The sequence below is a fragment of the Mytilus edulis genome, chromosome 13 (assembly GCF_963676685.1).
Source record: "Mytilus edulis chromosome 13, xbMytEdul2.2, whole genome shotgun sequence".
NCBI lineage: Eukaryota > Metazoa > Mollusca > Bivalvia > Mytilida > Mytilidae > Mytilus > Mytilus edulis.
Window position 1 is genome coordinate 29,186,151 of NC_092356.1, and position 17,262 is coordinate 29,203,412.

Below are 17,262 nucleotides of genomic sequence, written 5' to 3' on the forward strand. Positions count from 1 at the left end.
TTCCATAAGCAATTACACGCTCTTTTCCATCTTGTACTTGAGAAAGTACAGCTCCAATAGCATAAGCGCTAGCATCAGTGTCCAGTATAAACTCAGACCCATTTGCCCGAGGATATGCCAATATAGGTGCTGTAATTAATCTTGTTTTCAGCTCTTGGAATGAAATTTCGCACTCCTCGTCCCAAATAAAACGTGTGTCCTTTTTAGTTAAATCAAATAGTGGTTTAGCTACTTTCGAGTAGTCTTTGATAAACTTCCTGTAATAGGATGATAGCCCAAGAAAGCTTCTTACTTGTGTCACCGTTGTCGGTTTCCTCATATTTTCTACAGCTTGGACTTTTGCTGGGTCTGTTTTTACGCCTGATTTTGAAACAACATGCCCCAAAAATTGTATCTCTTTCTGTAGGAAATTGCATTTCTTTGGTTTCAACTTCAGTCCAGCATCACTGAGTCTACTAAGGACCTGTTCAATGTTTTCAAAATGTTTTTCTAATGTTTTTCCAAAAACAACGATGTCATCTAAGTACAAAACCGCTATTTTCCACTGCAATCCACTAAGGGCCTTTTCAATTATTCTTTCGAATGTACTAGCCGCATTGCATAAACCAAACGGCATAGTTGTGAACTGATAGAGACCCCCTCTTGGGGTAGCAAACGCTGTTTTCTCCTTGTCTTCTTCTACCATTGGGACCTGATGATATGCCATGTCAAGGTCAAGTGAAGTATACCAATCTGCTCCATCTAAGGCATCAAGATTTTCATCTATTCTCGTCAGAGGATATGCATCTTTTACCGTCTTCTCATTTAACTTCCGGTAATCAACGCACATGCGCCAACTGCCATCTTTCTTCTGGACCATTACCACTTGTGAAGACCAAGGGCTAACCGACTTCTAACTTTTTTACTTCTTCTTCTACTGCTTGTCTTTTAAACATCGGAATTCGCCTAGGTGGTTCCCTAACTGGTTTTTCGTCCTTCAGCTTAATTTTGTGAATCCCTAGGTGTGTTCGCCCAACTTCGCCTGGTCTCGCAAAACAATTTTGGTTCTTTAAAATAATTTTTTAAAATTTTTCAACTTGTTCACCTTTTAAGTGTTTGCAACCTCTGTCAAACACTAACTGTAAATGTTCTGGTACTATGCTGGTATCTGTATCTATTGTCACTTGATTAACATGTTGAGCCGGATTCTGCTGACATAGATTAATAGTAGGACCGATTTTACTAACTGGGGTAAATAAAGCCATATGGGTATGCTTGTAAACCCTAACTTCTACTGGTCCAGGGTTGTACAATCGGGTATATATTATTTGGTTAGTTGCATCCACCAACGTTTTTGCTATTGCCAAGCAGTGTTTTTCTAGAAAAGACTTTTCTGGAGTTAGGATACCCACAAAACTGTCTTTACCCGTAATACCTGTCCGGTTAGTCAAACCTGACTTTATTACGGCCTCGTGTCCAACTGGCACCAGGATAGTCTCTAGGGCAATAACCACCTAGAACTCATTTTTCGGTCTGAAGCTTCCAACGGTATTCGACTACCTTGGATTACTAAGCAGGACTCATCATGGTCCCATACACAACGGTACATTGTAATGAAATCTTCACCTATAAGGTTACTGTTAACACCTCCTACAATTATTTCATGTTCAAAACTTTTCTCGCCAAATATCAAAGTCATTGAAGCTTTTCCTAAACATTCAAGTCTCTGTCCATTGGCTGTAACATAATTAATATCTACGGGTTGGAGTACCGGCTTATCTACTACCAATTCATACGTTTCTTTTGTTAAAAATGTACTTTTAGCTCCTGTATCTATCTTCCAATTGGCTAAAACTCCTCCTACTCTGCCTTGTACCATCATACAACCCGTACTCTTAACTCGAGCTAGGGCAGTAACACGTTCCAGTCTATCCGGGGCACCAAAACAAGGGCCTCGGTTTCTGGTAGCATTACACCCATCGCTACTAGAGCTATCTAATATATTTTTACCTTCTTTAAGTCTTTTTCTTTTACGTTTTCTAATCAATTTCTGACTTATCATTAAATTTTCCTCTTTTATAGGCCGCCCATGGTTGACCGACACCTGGCCTTCAGTGTCGATCACATCTAGTTTAAATCTTTTTCTTCAGTATCTCTACGATAACCTCCTTGGGTTCGGAAATTCTGTGAACGATTTATAAACTCTGGGATCTGCCTCTTCCACGCCATCCATCACGATTATAGGACCTCACTTGGGGTCCGATTCCGTTATTCCGTGGGTAATTATGGAGTCCCATGTTCCTGTCGACATGTTCTATCTGTACTCCATCTTTTTCTTCAGTTGCGCTACTTTTCCCCTCTCCAACTTCAAATATTGGCCGCTGAACTGGTTTGTATTCCTTTGCAAGGTCCTTTTCCCCAGCTCTTAAACATTCTTCTCGCATCGAATTATTTACAGCCTCTTGCAGGGTCTTAGGTCTAGTTCGCTTAACGGCAAGGCGAAAATCTTCAGATTGACCACACTTGTCAACGAACGCTTTTATAGAGTTTTCCTCTACTATCTCTGGAGTGTCCGGATATGCTCTACGGTACAAGTCCTCAATAGCTTGACCAAAATCCCTCAAGGATTCCTCTGGTTGTTTCTTTCTCAGTTTTGCCTCCGTGACATACCTCTCTTTCATCGCTGTATGTCCAAATCTTTCTTCCATCTTTTGTTTCAGGCGTTCATAATATCTTTGAATAATTAATGGCATCCCGTATGCAAATGTCTCAGCTTGTCCTCTTAAAGTACTTAGTAGTACCCTACGTGCCTTTTCGTTATTCCAAACATTTAGTTCGGATATATTCTCAAAGTATTGGATAAATTTATTCCAAACGTCATCGCTAACTCCGGAAAATGTTCTACGGACAGGGTATTCGTTTGCTGGTCGAATATTTCTCACACGAAAACACCTGGTTTTCGGCATATCCGTAGTTAGTTCATTTGCCCGATTATGAAAATCTGGCGATTGAATTTGTTTTGTCGATGCGCCCATGTTTTCCGATTCGTGCCCGGATAACTCCATTTCCGTGTTCCTTTGCCCGTTAAAAACAGGGCTATTAGGACTAGGACAGGAGTTAGAGGGCACTTCATCTGAGTCATAGGGCGTATCGCTTTCATCCATTATGGTGCGAGCTGGAGTCCTATAAATATACTTTTTACGACTGTCATCAGACCTCCGTCTCCTCTCGGACCATGTCGGTGGAGCGTTGTCTATTTTCTGACCATTTAGAACGGAATTCCATATTAATTTTAAAACAATTGTACAAATTAATAGTCCTATTATCACCAAAAGCCCAATCATAACGTATTCCTGAGATTTCTGTACAACCCGGTTGTTAGGAAAATAGATCCATGCTGATGCGACGAGGCCGCTACTGAGTGTAAGCAAAATAACCCATATTTGCCAAAATTTCTTCCAACCATTTCCTCCGTCTTTTTCCGTATTGCTCCTCTCCTGGATAACTCTATAATGACTTTTTCTTGGGTAACAGTGCCCGATGTTCCGGCGATACCGGACCTCTGGCATAGTCTCCGTATGAAAATCATTAAGAGTACGTCCAGTGGCAGGCGAATTACCTAACCCAGAATCTGCTGGGGAAACTTGGTTTCTAAAGCAATTCTGCCTTACCTGAGAGAGCGTTGGAGCCTGAGTTGATGTCCTTGTTGTCCTTCTTTGTGTTTCCATTGTATAATCTCTAGCAAGTTCGTTGAAGTCACACACAGTAAATCCCACCGCTGCCACCAATGTGACGAAAAAGTAGTTTAGTTGGTTATTTTGCCGTGATGCAACTTGAATCCCACCGCTGCCACCAATGTGACGAAAAAGTGTTTAGTTGGTTATTTTGCCGTGATGCAACTTGAACTCAAGTGTGTATTCTTGTGTGTGTGCTGTCTTGTTTGGTGTCTAAGTTTCACTCGTACACGGAACGACAAATGCCAAGTATTCTCTTTAACAGGGTTACCCTAAAAATCTCTGGTAGCGTGATTAAGGGAATCCTGGTCACATAAATAAATAAATGGATCCTGGTATAGTCTGAACGAAGTCTTGCAAGTTAACATAAACACAAAGTCGATTAAAAGTTCAATGCTGTATTATTCAATAATCCAAACTACATGTAACAGTAATATAAGTTTACAACATCTAAACTGCAGGCTCAACAATACGGTGGTATAATCATAAATCGTAAGTACACACCTCTCGTACACAAAATCGTCTCCTCTCGTATATCGTATCTCGTATCTACAACTATTTCTCTCTTTTATACTACTCTAATAACCTGATTACAATATGGTTAAATGACTCTGAACAAAGAAATATTCTATAGGAGCTATGTTACAGGAGCCCGGAGCCCGGAGCTAAGGTCAACCGAAGCTAAGGTCAATCGAGACACCTGTATAAACTTAGCACAGGGGCACCAGCTGATTAACATGATTGATTTGACATTTAACAAGTACAATCTGATTGAAGGCGATAAACATAGATTGTAAGGAATTACTTTATAACAGTTAATGCGGCTAAGTAATTAATCTAATTATATCATGATCATAAAACCCAGTGATGCATGTAATAAACGAAAAACGTTACAATATTCTATTTTCTTTTTTTCAATCTTACTAAATAATGTTCTAAGCAGTATATTAATTGCAATAACAATATCTTATCTTATCTTGTAATATGAGGATATCGCCCGTGGGAAGCACAACTTTTCGAGGCTAAACATATCTACATTGGGTAAGAAATATTTCTTTTTTTACATATCCTGAATTTTTTTTTATTAAAAAAGGCATTTTGTTTTGTCTCCTTCAATTCTTTATAACATGACAAAAATTTCATTTACAGCATTAAACAACATTATTTATTTCCCAGAGAGTTTCACAAGCCCAGTAGTTAGCACTTTTTGTGCTGACGTGAATTATCATTGATATGGATATACTGTTTACAAAATTTAGAATTTTTGAAATACTAAGGCTTTTCTACCTCAGGCATAGATTGCCGTAGCTTGACTTGGCAAAACTTTTAGGCATTTTGGTCCTCAATGCTCTTCAACTTCGTACTTTTTTTGGCCTTTTAAACTTTTTTGGATTCGAGCGTCACTGATGAGTCTTTTGTAGACGAAACGCGCGTCTGGCGTATATACAAAATTTAGTCCTGATATCTATGATGAGTTTATTTACATTAATTGGATACATTACGTTTAAATTATGTACATTGTAACACTCTGTACAAACGATCATAAAAATATTCATAAATCACAAGAGAAAAACGCGGCAAATGAGCGTCACAATAGAACTTGTTACGTAATGTATCCAAGCGATGTAATTATTTTAATACTGTAATTTATTACAATGAAAAAGACCATAATGGCCGAAACGTATACAAATTTTTGTTATGCTTTTGTTATACAATCAAGCGGAGACTTTACAGTCCGCCAAAAGTGAAGCACCACCTAAATATAACTGGCACTATTGCGAAAACAATTATTCATGTTTTATGTTATGAATTGTATATAACATACACTAAGACAAATCATTAGGACATGTCATAAAGATACTTTGGCGCCCTTACCTCAGTGTGACTCACAATGTGCGATATAACATTGTATTTCAAGTTCTAAAAACTCCAGAAATGTTTTCACGGTACGTTTACAATAGAACATCATAAAGCCGTCGTTTAAAACTTTTCTATATAAAATGATAACATCCGCTCTCTAGCTAGGTTCTCTCACAAATACTTCTTTCGTCTAGGAATTTATACATCATCGACACAGCTGCAAGGATTATGCAAGCCACATGTAAAGAAGTATAACGATGACGTAATATATGGCTAATGGTACTAGTCTCAAACTGAAAAATTCTGTCATAGTTCTTTAGAATATGAACTCTTTTTCAAGAATTGGCTTAAATAAAGGCAACAATAGTATACCGATGCTCAAACTCATAAATCCATGGACAAAAAACAAAATCGGGGTAACAAACTAAAACTGAGGGAAACGCATTAAATATAAGAGGAGAACAACGACACAATACAACAATGTAACACACACAGAAACGGACCATGCAACAGACAAAATCCCACGAGAATAACAAATATAACATCAAAACCAAATACATGAATTTGGGATAGACAAGTACCGTGACACGTCTTATCGCAATGTGAATTTACACTAAAAGATAAGAGAAAACAAACGACGCAACGTTAAAATGTAACACATACAGAAACGAACTATTATATAACAATGGTCATATTCCTGACTTGGTACAGGACATTTTTAAAGAAAAAAATGGCGGGTTGAACCTGGTTTTGTGGCATGCCAAACCTCCCCTTTTATAGCCATGTGAAATATAACATTAAGATGACAACTCAACACCACAGGACTACAATATAAATAAATTGGAGAATACAATTGACAAAGAAACACACGAACAACAGCCAACAAAAGGCAACAAGTTGAAAATTTTAATACGCCAGAAGTGCATTTTATCCACACAAGATCTACTAGTGATGCCCAGATACAAAAGTTTGAAAGCCGAAAAAAGCACGAAGTCGAACAGCATCGAGGACCAAAAGATCAAAAAAAGTTGTGCCAAAAACGGCCAGGGTTTTCTGTTAGTTACCAGAACATCCTTATCATTTAGAATAATTTATACTTTTGCAAACAGTAAATTTAAAAAAATTAATAAACAAAAGCTGTACATAATAGAACTGAAATATTAACTAATTACATGAAACAACTGAAATACATTACTTAACCAGACATTTGCAACACAATATGTAGACACATCTGAATATGTTTAAACCTCAACGCCAAGTGACGTCATATTTGAAATTGTAAAAAATGACAAAAAAATGATGACGTCATTTGAATTTGTAAAAGGAGGGGTTTGCGTTATTTACAGTACCATTACCTTTTTATTAAGGACATCTGATTAAAAATTGGATATTCAATATTTTATACGCAAGAAAACTTAAGATATAGATATGGGTGGTAATTTAAATGACAATGACAATTAATACTTCATAGTTTTATTTAATTTTGCTTGCTAAGGCAGGTTTCTTAGATGGAAAATGTTTGTACTTTCCCCTGTGTAAAATCATAGTGACCATCTATTTTCAGTAAAGTGATATGAGGCTGCAGCTTCTTTGGGAGAATACAAAAAAACTTAAATTATCCTTAACTTCGTGTTGGTCAATGCAGATGATTTTCTTTCATCAACTAATTCAAAGTTTAAACTTTTAAAACTATCCAATCAATCGAATTAAAATAAAAGATACTCAAGTCTATTATTAATGCATATGACTTACATCTAGAAATTAGGAAGATTGAGGTCTTAAGTTTTCATCGAAAATGTAATATCAACTTAAGAAAAACTCACAAAAATACTGAACTCCGGGGAAAATTCGAAATGTTAAAGCCCTTATTAAAAGGCAAGATCAAAAGCTCAAACACATCAAACAAATGGATAACAACTGTCATATTCCTCATTTGGAAAAGACATGTGAATTACTTTCCATTTCAATGGACAACACGTCAGCATCGTCTGTATATATACGACATTCAAATTTCTTTTTCGTATAATAATATTGCCTTCCTTGAGAGCTATATGCTTTTGAACGCAGAGTTATAAGCTAATGTACCACGGGTTCTTAATCGCAATTCCCTAGATTGAAAGTTATCAGCTATCAAAACAAGGGTTTCTTGATCGAGAGGTCAAGTCTGTTATTAAATATATTGAAAACAAACTATTTATTATGTACCAAAATAATTGGCATTTAAATTTACTAGCTAATGAAAGCAGTAAATTGCGTACTTACAGGTTATTTAAATCAAATTATTGTACAGAAAAATATTTAAGTATTACTATGCCCGGTAAATATAGAAGTGCATATGCTAAATTTAGAGCAGGTGTTGCTCCGATTAAAATTGAAACTGGCAGATATGAAGGTATAGATGTAAATGAAAGGTTCTGTTTTAATTGTAGAAAAAATGATTTGAATATAATTGAAGATGAAAAACATTTTTATTGGAATGCCCAGAATATGCAGATTTGCGAACGATATTTTTTAACAGTGTATGCAATATAGAAAGTAGTTTTAGTAATTTAAGTAATGAAGAAAAGTTTTTATTTATGTTTTATGATGATAGAGTTTGTTATTTTACAGCCAAAATCTGCCATGAAGTACTTTTTAAGAGAAAGTGTATTTTATACTCGTAATAAGTGTTTATAATGTTGTTTGTTTTCTTTTGTATAATTGTTTTAACAGTATGGTGTTTTACGCTAAGATATATTGATATATGTAATATAAATGTATTTTAATCTGTGTTTTTACAGTCTCTCATAACTCTTTTTAGAGTGGCTCTTTTATAAATTGTTAATATTATATTGTGTTGTTTATCAAATGTTTTAAAGAGGTGAGACTCTAATAAATTATTTGTTTGTTTGTTTTGTTTGTTGTTATAAAAGGTATTGTATCAAGTGTCTCCTCGGGAAAATAAAAAGTTTTCTAGAAGACATCATGATTTGGTTATCCATATGTTTAATTATTGTAGCCTCAAGATCAGTCTTCTTTTCCCCAAATGTTGCATACTAGTCACCAAATATAATTTGCACCAAGCAACTTGCCAAAAAAGGGGAAATAACAGAAATACCGAACTCCAAGGAAAATTAAAAACGAAAAGACCCTTAACGAATCCAAAATTGAAAAGCATAAGCACATCAAAAGAAAAGAAAACAACTGTCATATTCCCGACTTGGAACAGGCATCCTACATAGAAAATTTTGCATTAAACCTGGTTCTTTTACTTGCTTAACTTCTCACTTTTTTTATGACAATCTTATACAATCCAATTATATATGCCATAACCATTACAAATGTGCCACCAGTGATGCTTAGCCTTTGTAGCACCTGATCATTACCGATTTTTGATTGGTTGGTGTTGATCACTCTTTAGTTTAATGTGAGTATTTTTGTACACTGTTGTCGTTTGTATGCTTAAAGAACTAAATAATTTAGGTATTTTTTTGAAATCAGCAGAAACCTTAGAATTTAATTGCATGTATAAATTATGTGTTCTCATATATTGTGTTTTAAAATTATATCATTCTCTACTTGTATTTTGCATTTCATATTATGTTAAACATTGTGTATTTTATATATTGTGTAACTCATTGATATTTTGAAAACAATCTTATTATTGGTACATATAAACTTATTATCATTATAATATTATATATAATATATATATATAGAATAATACATGGGTAAATCCGTATCGAATGCTGTATGCCCACGAGAAACCAACAACAGTCCCGAGGGACGAAGGGTACCTGGTTTTGGTCGAGGGCTGATACATTATTTTACCATGTATTGGTCGAACCAGTAACCTTTGTGTTGGTAGTCCAATGCACTAACCACTACACTACAGCTCTCCTTGATAATAAAGAATAAAGAATGGTCCTTAAATATGAAGGATACAGAATCATGGGAAATAATGTAAAGAATATAGAAAAATACAGAAAAAATACAAAAATGAAGGATCCCTATCCCTCATTCTTGTTCTGTAATGTATTAACAAGTTAAACTGGACATTTACTTTAATGAAAGAATGACGAAAGTAATAGTGGGATGAGGAAAAAAAATAATTTATAAATGAGATGAATCCAAAGCTATCAAAATCAGGAACTTTCAATTTAATATTAAAAACAAATGATCTTAATATACTGTCAGTACACGATAAATAAAGGAAATAGGTATGGATGAAAATGAGATAACTCTCCATTCAAGTCACAATGTTAAAAGTAAACCATTATACGTCAAAGTAAGGTCTTACATACGGAGACTTGACGCTCACCGAACAGCAATCTATAAAGGGCCCAAAAATAACTAGTGTAAAACTATTCAAACAAGAACCACCTCGGTCTAATCTAACATATATAACGCGAAGACGAGAAGCACATATTAACCACACCAACAAACGACAACCATGCAACAGAAAGCTATAAGGGTCATATACTAGTACTGAACAATTTCGTTTTAAAGTACACGAATATATTTTTTTAATTTGAAATACATTTTTTTTAACAAAATAAGATAGGTCATTAAAACAACTAAAACATACTTTGGCTTATATATTAATGTTAAACTCTTTTGAACAACAGCTGGTGGAAAATTGATTACGCGTTAAATCTAAAAATCGTAACAAAGAAAAAGAAATTGGATAAAACATTCGTTAAGACAAAAATAACTGATAAAATCAAGGAAAACAAAGTCATTACATCGATTAATTACAAGTACTTCAACGTAATAACGTTTTTGTCAATAAAAATAAACTGAAGTACGTACGCAATTGCATTCTTTTCTTTCAAAATAAAGAAAAGAATATGTGGTCGATTGAAATTATAAAATGTGTACATATATTTATATTTTATAGTGCGTCTTTTTATGTTGTGATCTTATACTATTGTTTCAGAAAAGGGAGAAGGTTTGGTACCGTTGGAACATTTCATTCCACTGCACTTGTTTGCACCTGTCCTTAGTGGAATCTGATGTTAAGTGCGGCGGAGGACATTTAAGCGCATTGATAAGACATTTGAGCGAATCAAATCGGACGTTTTAGCGCCAAAGTAGAACCCATTTTAGCGCCTGATTTTTTAACTCATTTTAGCGAAAATTAAAATTGTCAATGCCATCTTAGCGATTTTTTATAACCCATTATTATATATGATAAACAAAAAAGGGGGGATTTTCCAGTTTTCCGACAATAACTCAAGAATTCTTTCACCAATTTGCAATAAATTTTAGTGAACTGTTTATATCTATAAACACGAGCTTCCTTTCGATTTTTATAAATTTTAGATTCTACGTTTCCGAGTTACATAGTTTTATTCATAAAAAAGGTTGGATTTTCCACTTTTATGACAATAACTAAAACATGCTTTCAGTAGTTCTCGTGATACTTTGGTGAATTGTTTATATCTGTTGATGTAATCTCCGTTTAGACTTTTATAAAATTTAGATAGTACATTTCTGAGTTATGGGGTTTTCTTAATTAAAAAGGGGCGATTTTCCAGTTATTGGACAATAACAAAAAAAAATGCTTTCAGCAGTTCTCATGAAACTTTGGTGAATAATTTATAGCTATTTATGTAATCTCCCTTTTGATTTTCATAAATTTCAAATATGACATTGATAGAAATTGAACTTTATTTGTTTATAGTCTGACAACAGATTGACTAAGTATTGCGCAACAGCACAGTGTATTGCAAAACAGCAAGAGATCTTTAATGGAATATAAATTCAATTCATATAACCAATTTCAAGTTCTTTAACTACTTTTATTCAGAAACCTGTAATATGTCAAATATTCAATTACAATACAAATTCAGACCTGTATCAAGCTTGAATATTGTGTCCATTTTTGCCCCAACTGTTCAGGGTTGGACCTCTGCGGGCATATCCAGCTGCGCTCAGCGAAGCAGTTTATTATTTTATTTTTCACAACTTTTTTTTTATTAAATATATATATGGTTCAACCTAACATTATATAAAACTTTGATTTCATTGTTGCTAGTCTGTAAAATAGACATCAATTTTATTAATGTTCTTATTTCAAAAAGAGGGGCACTCATCATTTAAAATTTATGTGTGCATGAAGGGACCACAACTTGCTAGAAATCGAATGTTTTTACTACAACTTAATATGTCTTAATTAGTGGTTGTCCTCTGTTTATGTGGTTCATAAGTGTTTCTCTTTTTTTTATATAGTTTAGACCGTTGGTTTCCCCGTTTGAATGGTTTTACACTAGTAATTTTTGGGGCCCTTTATAGCTTGCTGTTCGGTGTGAGCCAAGGCTCCGTGTTGAAGGCCGTACCTTGACCTTTAATGGTTTACTTTTACAAATTGTTACTTGGATGGAAAGTTGTCTCATTGGCACTCATACCAAATCTTCCTATATCTATGTATATGTATAATTATTAGGATATGTATATATATATTGGTTCTATTTTGTTAGGATTATCTATATCAAAAGGATTTTGAAGAGATTACCATATTCACCGGGAAAAAACGTGGACATTCACCCCGCTATACGTGTACGTGCACTTGCTTTTACATGTAAACTTGATGTTTAATTGGTTTTAGTAAATATCTGTTATTAAATGCATTTTTTTCTCTTGGAATATGAAATAAAACGTCCAATGTATTTTGTTTATGTAAATATGTGGTTTCAGGACTTTTGAAAAAAAAAAAATCACTTCGGTGATTGGCCTCAGTAAATATCAGTTGTTCAAAGGGAAAGAAAACACATATTGTTAACTCATCATAAGACAGTGACGTCGGTTAATATTAGAGAGACAGAAACTATGGAAACTTACAACAAAAAATACAATAAAACTGGAGACACGGTTTATTGATATTAGGGAGAAATCATTTAAGCTTTAAAAAAAGAAGAGGAGGTATGGTGAATGTGTTTTCTTTTAGTCAGATTTTTTTTACGCGCGAACATTTAGAATTTGGAATTAGAATATTTTTTTAGAAAAAAAATACCCCCTCCCCCTACTTGAAGTAAAATGATTGTTCCTTTTGAAAAAAAATCATGGGGGGAAATAATAACGTTGAAAAGACTATTTCGTAAAATGAAATATTGTATAATTGTTCAAAAACGAAAGATTGAAAAATCGGTATTCATTTATAAGTGATTACTATTTAAAGTCATAAGAAACCTCAAATTAAAAACAATAATGCATATGTTTTTTTGTAACTCAATTGATAGTTTTCATTATAAAACTTATGTACATATACTTTTTTCTGAAGAAAATTCTTTATTTTTTTCATATTTAGAAGAAGTTTACTTTATTTTCATAGGAGGAAGCATTTTCTTCTAGGAAACAATTTCCCGACATATTTTCCGTATGGAAAGTGATCTCAGTGTGACCCATCTCGTAAAAATCCGGTGATCGCAATACGCATAGATGTCCTAAAAAAACTATTATATGTTTGTACATATTTAACAAGTGCTCAATATCCATGCTTTTTGTTGATTGTTGACAAAGAGGTGACAATTGTTAAACTTCGGCTTCAAAAAACGAACTTTAATTACCTGTCATATTTTCACAACAACACTGACCGATTGAAAAAAAAAATTGACGGTTATACGAAATTTATGCGAAAAAATGATAAAATCGTGCACAGAAGACTATGGCTTTAAACTATTATTTGTTCATTTCGTGCACTCAGTGGTGTAACAGTCATTGTGCAGTAAGGATTTTGATTATTGTAGGAGACCGTACAGTGAGAGCCGTGGTGTAGTGGTTAGTGCATCTGACTACTACAAAATGTAACACAAAGGTTCCTGGTTCGATTCCCGTCTGGGATGAAAATTTCAGGTACTGAATTTTCAACTCTCCCTTGACACCATTTGCGAGTATGGTCTTCAGGAAACGATGATAGTCCGTCGGAAGGGGACGATAAATGGCTGACCCGTGTTAAGAGAGACTCAGAGAGCCATATCTCTTGCACGTTAAAGACACCCTTGTAGATTTCGAAAAAGAGCAGGCTAATGCCGCTACAAGGCAGCACTCGCATCCACAAAGTGGAAAGGGATTAATATAAGTTGCAAAACTTGTTTCCCAATCCACTATAAATAAATATGTTTAAAATAAACCGTACAGTGAGATTTATAGCTATTAACTTCTATATTTCATATGGTTTTTGGTGCATATTTTTCTGATTGACAATCTTACTTATCATCTTATTTCTGTATTAGAGAAAATGTTAACACTGAAAAATTCGTTTCATAAAATGAGATATTATTTTACTATCGTTAATTAACAAAAGTTGAAAAATGTATTAGTATTTATAAATAATCACCATTAAACATTCTTTAATGTACGATTGTGATAACGTAATGACTCTTTATCAATATTATAACCGACGTAAACAAATATTGATTATGTCACCTTGAACATAAAACGATTTAAAATATTTGATTGTTCGTTAGCTGTGTAACGTCCAGTGGCAAATAGTTCATGCATCTTTAGAACTAGAACAAATTAACAAGAAATACAATAGGCAGGTTTTGTAATTGTGGCCGTCCGGGATGAAAGTCCGAGAAAGGACTGCTACTGGTAAAAGTTAGGGTATATTGAATAGGGACATAAATATTAACCTGCAACAGGTCATTTGGTCCGAGACCACAATTGTCGTCCCTTGATTTTCGTTGTTCAAAAATATAGTCCTTAGTATTGGCAGTGGGTTACTTGTCATTAATTTTTATACCCTTCCAAATTTATTTCTCCATGTTTAATGCCTCAAATTGCAAGTAGGGGGTGAAATTACACTGAAAGAAATTTGGGTCCAGAATTTTAAAGGAAAGTACGTAGGGATTTGGTCCAGCTGAGAAAGGTTTAAAATTAGCACTTCGGAAGCTGTCAAAAGATTTCAAGACGCCCAAAAAATAAGATTGTCCATATTTTGAGTTAGAGCCGATGAAGTTTTCTATAATTTTGATATAATTTGTCCCAAAAGTAGTACAACACACTGTAAAAGTTTCTTTGAGAAAGCGCAGGTGGGATTTTTTTTATTTTCATTTATGTTCTATAAGAAATGCACTACGAAATGGTTGTGGTCTCGGACCATTTACGGACCTCAAATAGTGTATATAAATATATACGAGTTTTATAGTTCTCCGTTTTCAGCAAAGATATATAAGTTCAATCATTTTACGTGGAAATTTAATTTAATTTAGATTAAAAGACATAATAACACGCGTTCACAGGTAAACACGTTTTAAGTCCATGTATATTTACAAGATATGGTAGCTTTTTGTTTGCACAATAGCCTTTTAAATTTTGTAAAGGTATATCTCATATTTATTTACTTTGAATGAATAGCATGTAATTAAATCAGCTGGTACGTCGTATATAGCCATACTACACGAGTTCATATGAACGAAGAATATAAACAAGGTAAGTGTTTGTGTTTGTGTGTGTTGTGTGTGTGTGTGTGGGGGGGGGGGGGGGGGGGGGGGGCTAGTATGGCATACACGTGATCATTTATTTGTCACCATATATACGAATAATGATGTAGGTTAACACTTTGATCTTGATACTCGACAAATACTTACATAAATATACGGATATGTGATATATTTCCCAATGAACCAATTGTCTGTTAAAACTACAGGTCACCGTACGGCCTTCACAGTGAGCAAAACCAAAACTAAGTTATTAAGGCCTAAATATAACAAAATATGAAACAAAGGCACAGGAGTAAACCAACGGAACTTCATAATTCTCAATATACAATAAATGAAAATAATTATGACAGACGTCAAACAACGACAACTGTAACCAACGCATACGACATCGTTAAGACAATGTTAGGACACTCCAGATCAATGAGGATAGTAATCTGACCTTTTCACTTGTAGTGTCTTATTGCTGTGTTATCTCAAACAGGAACCATAATCAGCACTGTGTAAACGCCGCATAAAATCGGTTATTTCGTACAAATTACAATATACGTTTATGTTATCATATTAACTTGAAAATTCACTACAGATTTTTTTTTCTAGAAATGAATACACAATCTGATAAATGTGGGATAGGCAGATGTCAACCAAAGAGCCTCCAGTATTGTGCGACCATTGCTTGTTTTACGGGAATCTACAGTTTATCAAGTTTGACAACATCTACCTTGTCAATTTATATAAGTTCGCAGATAACAACTCTAGAAAAACAATTTGGCTTCAATAGTTCACAAAGTGGATTTCTGTTAAGTTGCAATGACTTTGGTTTCTTGTTGTTGACACTATTTGTTAGCTATAGAGCAACAACTGCTCATATCCCACGTGCACTAGGTATATCAACTGTACTTTATGGATTTGCCGGCATTTTGTGTTCCTTTGCATATTTTCTTATGCCGAGTCAGGGTAGTAGAACAGAAACAACAAATAGAACAAGTTTTGAGCAAACAGATTCTTTACAATTGTGCAATCTGAAGAATTTATCGTCATATGACACAGACCAATGTGAAAGTGAGGCTCCTAAAGCTGTTGGTACATCAACCGCATTTACACCTTATGCAATGGCCATCATAGCGATCGGTATGGTATTGCAAGGTATTGGGAAGTCTCCAAGGACGCCATATGTTTCTTACTACGTTGATGAAAATGTCGAGAAAAGGAAAACATCTATGTATCTTGGTAAGTTAACAAATAAAGTAAAGTTTAATTAAGGATGTTCTCTTATCCGTTTCAAAATAACAAGCTCTTTAATAGACTGTTCTAAAATGATGGTATACAAATAAAGGACATAATGTGATTAAAAAAAGATAAGGGTGCTTGTTTTTCAAGATGTAAGCCATTGAACATTTGGCGGGAAATAGTTCATACTTTTAACATTGGCCGATTTTTTGTTTCAAAAACGATGAAAAAACAAGGATTTTATTTAATTTTTCTGAATAAGGATTTTTCTATGAATGTGAAATAAAATTATGAAAATAAAAGTCGGTGTTAGCAGGCAACGTTTTTTACTGATTGCAGAGGATTCCGAAAAAATGTAAAAAAAAAAAAAAAAAAAGAAGAGCACATATCCTTGAAGGTCACCATGTGTTTATATATTCTATCTGGTGATTGTCCTGAAAATGAATGAAATATTTGCAGCTGTACGTTAAGCAATCACCAATCCCGCAATAATTTGTCTGTTGACGATCTTGATGAGGGTATAACACAGGACTTTACATTAAATATTCAGTGAACTTGCTTCAAATTGAGTTGCATCCCTTGAATTAATATATCATGCACAAAATATGAATTTAAAATTGGTTGCTTGACATTCAGGGAACAACTAGTGTGTGGAATATAGAGACTCGTTGGAAATATCGTTTAACAGAGCAGCAACTGATTATGATCGTTTATGTCCAAACTCGTATATTCAAAAGATGTTTTTATTTTAAATCAATGGAGACCGAACGGATTTTTTTTTACCCTAAGAGTGGTATCATTATGACTTTGCGCATGTTTATCTTTCTTACATAGTACATTTTATTTCATATTGAAAACCATTTGTTTTATTTATATCCCATTAGTCGACCGTTGTCATATTGTATTCAGTGTTTATTCAAAAAATTATGTACCTATGCTTTCTTTAAATTTAGGTATAATCATTACCGTTGGAATATTTGGACCTGCGCTGGCATTTGCATTAGGAGCAGTTTTTAGTAATATATACGTTACATTAG

General features: G+C 34.1%; 1 protein-coding gene across 1 annotated transcript in view; it reads left to right on the plus strand.

Moving 5' to 3' along the window:
• Window positions 1–14,837: 14,837 nt before the first annotated feature.
• Window positions 14,838–17,262, plus strand: part of LOC139500047 (solute carrier organic anion transporter family member 2A1-like) — a gene marked incomplete in the record, with an annotated part of 11,460 nt that continues 9,035 nt past the window's right edge. Inside the window, 3 exon segments of the mRNA XM_071288757.1 lie at window positions 14,838–14,987; window positions 15,596–16,225; window positions 17,179–17,262. Of these exon segments, the coding sequence (XP_071144858.1) occupies window positions 14,966–14,987; window positions 15,596–16,225; window positions 17,179–17,262 (736 nt within the window).